Consider the following 9,441-nt stretch of genomic DNA (forward strand, 5'->3'; position numbering starts at 1 on the left):
AAAAAAAACAAAGCTCCAGATATTGATAAGTTGAAATGTTTCAACCAACTGATTCTATACTGGAGTACTTGTCTATGCCAAGAAACTTGGAAGAGATCCATGTTTGTGCCCATTCCAAAGAACGTGAAAACCATTGAACAACATCAGTAATAACACATGCAGTAAGATTTTGCTGAAGGTAATTAAAAAACTATTGCAGCAGTACATTGACAAGGAGTATCAGAAATGCAAGCCAGATACACAAAAGGACGTTGTTGTTGTTGTTGTTAAGTACTGTCAAGTCAACTCCAACCCATAACAACCCTGTATAGGGTTCCAAGGAGCAGCTGGTGACCTTGAACCGCCGACCTTGCAGTTCAAACAGCTTTGCAGTTTGAACCACAGCACTATACCAGGACTCCACAAGAGGACATAGAACTAGGGATATCATTGCTGACATCAGATTGATCTTGGCTGAAAGCAGAGAATACCAGAAAGATGTTTATTTGTGCTTTATTGACTGTGCAAAGGAATTTGACTTAATGGATCATAACAAACTATGGATAACATTGCAAAGAACCTTTAATTGTACTCATGAGGAACCTGTATATAGACCAAGAGGCAGTCATTAGAACAGAACAAAGGGATACTTAGTGATTTAAAATCAGGAAAGATGTGTGCCAGGGTTGTATCCTTTCACCATACTTATTCAATCTGCATACTATAATGAGCAAATAATGCAAATAGCTGGATTATTTGAAGAAGAATGTAGTTTCAGGATTTGAAGGAAGCGTCATTAAAAGCCTGAGATGTAGAGATGACATAACCTTGTTTGCTGGAAGCAAAGAAGACTTGAAATACTGATGAAGATCAATGACTACAGCTTTCAGTATGGACTACACCTTAGTGTAAAGAAAATGAAAATCCTCACAACTGGACCAGTAAACAACGTTATGATAAATGGAGAAAATATTAAAGTATCAAATGTTTCATTTGCTTGGATCTACAATCATAACTAATCAAAGTGGCAGTCCCTTCCATCAAACAATTTTTTGCATTAGGCAAATCTGCTGCAAAAGACCTTTTTAAAGTATTCAAGAGCAAAGATGTCAGTTTGATGACTAAGGTGTGCCTGACTTAAGCCATGGTATTTTCAATAGCCTCATATGCATGTGAAAGTTGAACAATGAATAAGAACGTTTGTAGAATAATTGATATATTTTAATTATTGTTGTTGGCAAAGGATATTGAAAGTACCAGATATGGGCTACCAGAAGAACAAATAAATCTGAAAGAAGTACAGGCAGATACTTTTTAGAAGGGAAGGATGGCGACATTTCATCTCTCATACTTTGAATATGTTGTCAGGAGGGACCTGTCCCTGGAAAAGGACATCATGGTTGGTAAAGGTAAGGGTCAACCAAAAAGAAAAAGAACTCCAAAAAGGAAAAGACCTCCAACAAGATGGATTGATACAGTGGCAGTAACAGTAGGCTCAAACATATTGTGAGGATGTCGCAGGACCAGGAAGTTGTTTCATTCTGTGTACTTATAAATAAAGTCACTATGAGTAGGAAACAATGTGATGGAACCCAACAACACCGATTAAAAGTTTTATTTGCTGTTAATTTTTGGTATGTAGAAATCAGATTGTCTCTGTATATTGACATTGTATCTAGCAGCCTTGCTAAATTCAATTATAGAAGATTCTTTTGGATTTTTGTTATGTATAATCATGCCATCGACAAACAATGATCATTTTATTTCCAGTTTATTTTGTTCATTCTTTGCCTTATTAATCGGTTTGGGCTTTTAAATAAAATGTTGAAAGGAAGTGTTTGATTTGATTCTACCCTCAGAGGGAAAGCTTTAAATATCTGACCATTTTTCCTCAAGGGAATTTAAAGCTGTGTTTATCATGTACATTAAGAAAGTTTTGATTCATTTCATATTTAAGACAGATTTTAAAAAATTACAAATAATTGTTATGTTGGTTTGTTTTGCTTCTGTCTGTTGAGGAGATGTTTGTTTTATTTTTTACATTTAATTTATAAATGAGGCAAATTATATTGACCTTCTGTTAAACTTTTGTGCATTCATGGGGTAAAACTGACCTGGTCAGAGTGCTTTTCTTTTTTTAATGCTGGATTAAGTTTGGAAATCTTTATGTATCACAATTACTAACATTTTAAATCCATCTTAAGGAGCTTAACGCTGATTTTTTTTTTCTCGCTTATTTCTGTGATTCTACAGTTCACTTATTTCACAGTGTAGCACTTGAGTTTAATATTACTTGCAGTGAAATTTAACATCCTTTCTTGGGGCATGGCTGTTTGCAGTTCATGTAGCTGTGCCATAGGAGTTTGAGATGGATTCAGTGATGACTGTTGCGTTGCTTCTCGGATTTACTGCAGAGGGTAAATGTTGTTATGGCTGCTTTGGATGTTGGGAGTGAGCTCAAATCATTCTCTGCCTCCTCCATTGTTTCCCCTGCCTCTGTATATCTTCCCAGACATCCTCAATTCTCTTTAGTTTTTGTCTTGTCTTCTTTTTTTCATCAGTGAAGCTCTCCTTTGTTTTTGGAGACTACCAGGGTAGTGGTTATGAATCAGGCTGCAAACTGCAAGGTCAGCAGTTTGAAGCTACCAGCTGTTCTACGGGATAAAGATGAGGCTTTCTGCTCCCATAAAGATTTCCAGCCTCAGAAACCCTGTACAGGGTCACTATGAGTCGAAACCGACTCCAGGGTACATAACCACCAACCACCAGGGGTAGGCATGCTGCATAGAGCTGCTTGTCATGAGAGGAAAGGTGATGACTTAAGGCTAAGAGCCTGGTCAGGTCAGGTTCCATGTGTACCTATCCAGCAGCCAGTGGCTCTAGGAAGGTTATTTGACATCTCCCAGCAGAGTTGTAGACATGACCTCATTGTTATAAATATGAGTTACATGTTGCTGTTTTAAACAATGTCATTGAGGCATGTTTAATGACGTGAAAATGCATTTACATTGTAGTGTTAAGTGAAAAAGGGGTAAATTAGGATCCCATTTCTTGGCAATTACATATATATATATATATATATATATATATATATATATTGTTGTTGTTGTTAAGTGCCATCGAGTCGGGTCCGACCCATAGCGACCCTGTACAGGGTTTCCGAGGGTGTAAATCTTTATGGGAGTAGAAAGCCTCATCTTTCTCCCACGGAGCGGCTGGTAGTTTCGAACCGCTGACCTTAAGGTTCGCAGCCCGATTCGTAACCACTATGCTACCAGAGCTCCTTATACATATGTATATATACACATAAACTTATACATATGTATATATACACATACTAAAAGAATACTTATTTTCTATATTCTAAAGTTTCTATAATGAAATTCTGTTTGATTTTTATAAGAAAAATGAGCCTGTTAGCAGTTTTTATGAGAGAACCATGATGTTCATTACAGCATTGTGCTAAAAAGTTATCCATTGGAAACGACCTAAACTTGCAGTAGTACAGTAATGGTATGTTATGAAGTACTTATGTTTGCTACATTAAAATGTTGATTATTAGTTTCTTAAATTTTACTGTGCTTAGTATTTTTATTTTATTCTAGGCAAACTGTGGAGTCGGAGTTTAAAACTAGCTTATACTCTACTTAATAAACTGACTAGTAAGAATGAACCACTTCTTAAGCCTGGAGACAGAGTAAGTAACTAGAATATAACTATATTGGAGTGAGCAAAACCAGAGGCTTTAAAAGTTGCTTTATTGAAATCAGTGTTATATCAGTTTGTTAGACTTACTAATACATGGGATTTTGAAGTCATAATTAAAATAATACCATTAATGAAAAAAATTTGTGGTAATATAGAATAAAATTCTTGCTCTTCTTAATCTTCCTAAATGCCCATGCATTGGCATTTCTACCTTGATTTTACTTCATATATGTTGATATTAATAACAAATATTAATACTACATACAATTAATAGATATTAACATTAAATTCCTAAAGGTTATATTTTATTAATTAACTTTGATCTTATTTTGAGATTCTGTGTGCGTTGTCTATTCATCTCTTTACCTATCCTATGTAGTCAGGCAGTCCCCTCTTACATATCTGCCAAAACAAATCTCTGTGGAGACTAGAGACGTAATCTCTTATCCAGTGCTGCTCAGGACAGTAGGCAGTAACCACATGTGGCTAATGACTACCATATTGGATAGCCTGGATATAGAACATTTCCATCACTGCAGAAAGTTAAATTGGATAAAGTTGCTTTAGGTATTCTGAACTAGACTTAACACCAGAAGGCCCAGTTTGGAAAATAACAGCATTTGGTAGAAATCCAACAAACTAATAGTGACATTCCCTCATGAACAAGGTTGCATATGATTAGATAACCCAACAATGAACATACCAGTTGACTAGCTCTGACATATGTCCCAAGTGTTTCCTTTAGTGCCTTACTCTTTAGTATGACATGGAAATTTAGAGGGAACCTTCCAATGTGACTGAAGGGAAATGAAAAGAAATGACAAACAAGTAAACTTGGAGGAAAGCTAACTATTATTGGAAGATGAAGAAAACAAATTTTTTTGAAAATTAGTATTTGATATCCCTAGAAATTTAAATGAAGATGTTTTCCCATACATCAAGAAAATAACACTAGTAGGAAAGACAAACAAAGAGAGGACTATTAGGAGAGAAGAATAGTATAAAAATTAAAGAATTGATCATGAAGGTCTTATAGTTGAATAATACATGTTGCAGAAAGAGAAAGAACAAAGGGTGGACATTTTTAAGTGATAATAATTTCACAAGATAATATCTTGGACCTTGTTGTTGTTGTTAAGTGCCGTCAAGTCAATTCTGACCCATAGCGACCCTGTATAGGGTTTCTGAGGAGCAGCTGGTGAGCTTGAACAGCCGACCTTGCATTTCAAATGGCTTTGCAGTCTGGCACATTAAACCACAGCACCACACCAGGACCCCATCCTGGACCTTGAGAGCATGACTTTTCATAGTGAAGTGGCCTGAAGTTAAATACAAGTTAAATACACACACGTTAAATATCTGCAAGTTAAATATATGCACACAAGAGGGCTTACAAAAAGTTCGTGGGGGAAATCCATTTTTTGGTTACATTTTTCCATGAACTTCTTGAAGCCCCCTTGTGTCTATGTATATTATACTATGTAATGAGTATATAATAGTTCCACACCAGGGCATATAACAATGGAATTGCATAATACTAGGGAATCAAAAGAATCTCTAAGCTTCCCGAGGGGGGAAAAAGTAGTATGCATACAAAGCATCAGACTCCTGTTATGGTACTATAGGGTAAGTGCTAGATTACTAACCACAGGGTCGACAATTCATACCCACCAGTGTCTCCCCAAAAACCCTATACAGGGTCGCTGTGTGTCCAGACCAATTGGCTCTATGGCACTTAGCAACAACAACAGCGTACAAAGAATCAGCAATCACTGTAGCTTTGGGACTTCATAATAATAACTGTAAGAGTGAAGTAATGTTTTTAAAATTCAGAGGAAATACAGATTTTTAACTTATTAGCATAATTTGACCTGCTATTTATTGTTGTAAGCAGCTCTGGTAGCGTAGTGGCTACGAATCGGGCTGTGAACCTTAAGGTCAGCGGTTCAAAACTACCAGCCGCTCTGCAGGAGAAAGATGAGGTTTTCTACTCCTGTAAAGATTTACACCCTCGGAAACCCTGTACAGGGTCGCTATGGGTCGACGGCACTTAACAACAACAACAACAAGCTTAGTCCCAAAACATTGAGCAGATGTGAGGATGGCATAACCCTTTTTGGAATTTACAGGACTTAAGAAAAATTTGGGAAGTTCCTCGAGGAAATGAGAGAGTAGGGTCCAATAAGAAAACCCCAAAGGAAGGTCCCAGGATGACCACTGGCAGTGGGCCATTCAGCATCACAGCTAGCCATAGCAGAGTAGAGACCCCATTGCGGGAAGTGGCAGCAGCCGGTAAACTTACAGGTTCGCCTGACTGGATATTTATTTGAAAAGTAATATTAATAGGTATTTGACACATCTGGCAGGCATTTTACAACAAATTAGCCAGTGCATACATAGATGGCACGTAACAACAACAACAACATAGAAAGCAAAGCAAGTAAAATAGTATGGTAGCTATTACCATCAGAAAGAAAAGAAATGTGTACATGAGAACAATGGGATATATTGTACATATGAATGAGATTTTGTGTTATGTTAGAGAATGAATCTGTAAGAGCCATTGATACATGTTGTACTTTAGAATGAATCTGTACGAATCACTAATGTACTTTTCTTGATAAAAAAAGATTCTTACAGTGATGAAGACTTACAAATACTTTCTTGATTTACAAGATAATCCATGTAGTTAGGTTAATTATAAAAAGATCAATGAGGTCACAGTACATGAGCTAATTATTAGAAATTGGTGACAAAATCAAACTCTGTGAACAAACACAACTCTCTGTGACATTTCTAAAAACATATTTCCTAAACTAAACATGGTCTTAGGTTATGGATTATAGTTCTGGGGCAGTAAAAAAATCAACTCTTGAAGGAGAGCACTTTCCCGTTCAATGAACAAACTTGTTAGAAACTCTATTTCCAGACTTCAAGTGCAGAATAAATATTGTTATTGTTGCTGTTAAGTGCCGTCGAGCCGATTCCGACCCACAGCGACCCTGTATAGGGTTTCCAAGGAGCAACTGGTGAGCTTGAACCACAGACCTTGTAGTTCAATCAACTTTGCAGTTTGACGCATTAGCCCACAGCGCCACACCAGAATAAATATAGATACAGCTTATTTTTATGAAAAGAAGGGTTACTGGTTATTCATTATTTTTCATTCTCAAAGACTCTTGTGGGTAGCAGTCTATTTAGATTTTATTGTGATTTATGACTTATAGCTCCAATCGTATTTGGGACTTACAAAGTATGTTTCATAAATAGTTTTTTATTTAACCAGATACAGGTAGTCCCCAATTTACAATGGGGTTCTGTTTTGATAACTTTATCATAAATCTGTTTAGACATAAATCGAGTACCTTTTTTGTATTGTTGTTACTTTTATTGTCAGTATCTTTATAAATCATAACATTGAATAAATGTGAATAAGCATCTGAGAATGATAACATCAGAAAATTATGTCCTGCAACAATGTATGTACTATGTATTATTAGTGGTAAGATGTATTTAAAAAAAAGATGGTTATACGTGTAGTTCATTATAAACTCAGATAGTCATAAACTAGGAACTACCTGTAATGTAAAAATGGAAACTGGGGTGATCAGAGAGGGGGAACCTACCAAGAAACAAAACAAAACAAAATCCAGAAAATAAATATTTCAATTTAAAAAATAAAAATATAGCAGCATAGCATAATATTTGAAAATATGAAGGTAAATAGCAAGATAAGATCCAAAATACTTAAAAAGTGGTTGCTTTGGGAATGGAGAAGAGTGTATTATTATTTTTCATTAGTATTTTTGCTGTTTCAAGTTTTGTGTTTGTGTTTTAATATAAAAACAAAAATGAGAGATAAAAATAGAACTTACCATTAAACAATAACAGCTTTATTGACTACTATGGAACAGAGAGTGGGTTGCCCACAGGTGCTTAAACAGAGGGGAGTGCTTGTGTGGATGCCCATCACACTTCCTATTAATACACTTACGTCTAAATGAAGATATTATCAATTGACGCTTTGGTGTCAGGATTTTTTCTTTTGGAAGACAATTTTAGATATTGTTGGTTCTTCCCTTTATACGTTGGTAGTGGATAATAGTGAGTGCATGTCAGTCACCTGTATTAGACCATCATTTAAAACCCAGAAATTTAAAATCTTTCTTGCATATGAAATAAAATCTCAATCTAAAAACTGTTTAACAGTTACATGAATGAGGAAACCAAAAAAAAAACCACCTCCAGATTAGGTTTTTGTAAACTAAATTTGAAAAATTATAAGAAAATCAGAAATTTCTAAATTCCATCTAATTAACAGAATTCTAAAAGTTGAAATGGCTAAAATTATTTGGAAAGATATTTCATAGTTTTTCTTGGCACTGTTCTAGGTGGCGCTCGTGTTTCCGAACAGTGATCCTGTGATGTTCATGGTTGCGTTTTATGGATGTCTCCTGGCAGAGCTGATTCCTGTCCCCATAGAAGTACCATTAACAAGGAAGGTAGCAACGTCGCTCCAGTTCGCGCGATTCAGGTTTTATTCAGAAATTGACACAAGAGCTCAGTTGTCCTTCCTTATCCTTATCCTTATCCTAGGAATGGGGGAGTGGAAGGCAAGTGGCCATTTTGACAGAGTAGATACATATAATGGAAGGCAGTCAGACTAGAACTAGATACAGTTTTGGTATGTCACTGTAGGATAAGCACTGGACTGCTAACTAAAAGATTGGTGGTTCAAACCCACCAGCTGCTCCTAGGAAACCCTATACAGGGTTGCTGTGAGTCAAACTGACTCGAAGGCCCTGAACAACAACTCTTTTTTATGTACCTTGTAAATGACAAGTGTACTTAAAGCAGTTATGATAGTTACTATTCCCAAACTTGTCAAATGGAGCTGTCATATCATCAGTCAGAACTTCCTAGCATAATGCAGAACTTGAATATATCACCACAGTGATATTTTAGAGCTCATGTCTCGTTATACATGGTTCTTAATGTACAAGGTAAAAATTCCCATGTGTTTCTGTTCACTTACATGGCAGCAGTCTATATTATTGACAAATAATTCATGTGGATGCTTGCTGATGTATTTATTATATTGTGCTATGCTGCTATATTGTTGTTAGGTGTTGAGTTGATTCTGACACATAGCGACTCTTTATAGAGTTTCCAAGGAGTGGCTGGTGGGTTTGAACTATTGACCTGTGGAAAACAGTCCAGTGCTGATCCTACAGTGCCACACTAGTACTCCTTGCTGTTGTATTAGGTAGCTATAATATTTTAGATATTGTCTCAGTTATCTAGTGCTGCTAAAACAGAAATATCACAATGGGTAGCTGTAACAAATTTATTTTCTCATTACTTAGAAGCCTAGAGGTCTGAATTCAGAGTGCTAGCTCCAGAGAAGGCGCTCTTTTTGGCTCTGGAAGAAGGTCCTTTTCATTTTTGAGCTTCACCTCCTGAACTTCTCTCTTCCCCATCTCTGCCTCTTTTACTTTACTTGTTTAATCTCTTTTGCATTTTAAAAAAAGAGATTGACTAAAACACAGCCTATACTAATCATCTCCATCAAAATAACAAAGATAACTCCTCCCAAATGGAATTATAACCACAAAGTGGTTTGGATTTACAGCACATATTTTTGTGGACCCAATTCAGTCAATAATAGATAGAAATACCAGTAATCTGATTTTTAATTTCTGGCAGTTTCCTTTCTATGTACTGCTGAAATTAATGATTTTTTTTTTTTTTTAA

General features: G+C 36.0%; 1 protein-coding gene across 1 annotated transcript in view; it reads left to right on the plus strand.

Annotated features, from left to right (window-relative positions):
- DIP2A (DIP2 disco-interacting protein 2 homolog A (Drosophila)) overlaps positions 1 to 9,441 on the plus strand; it is a 183,560-nt gene that overhangs the window by 114,134 nt on the left and 59,985 nt on the right. Inside the window, exons 8-9 of the mRNA XM_006876117.1 lie at positions 3,585 to 3,676; positions 8,079 to 8,189. Of these exons, the coding sequence (XP_006876179.1) occupies positions 3,585 to 3,676; positions 8,079 to 8,189 (203 nt within the window). The remainder of the gene's footprint in view (positions 1 to 3,584; positions 3,677 to 8,078; positions 8,190 to 9,441) is intronic.

This window comes from Chrysochloris asiatica, unplaced genomic scaffold, assembly GCF_000296735.1.
Source record: "Chrysochloris asiatica unplaced genomic scaffold, ChrAsi1.0 scaffold00354, whole genome shotgun sequence".
In the NCBI taxonomy this organism is placed as follows: Eukaryota; Metazoa; Chordata; class Mammalia; order Afrosoricida; family Chrysochloridae; genus Chrysochloris; species Chrysochloris asiatica.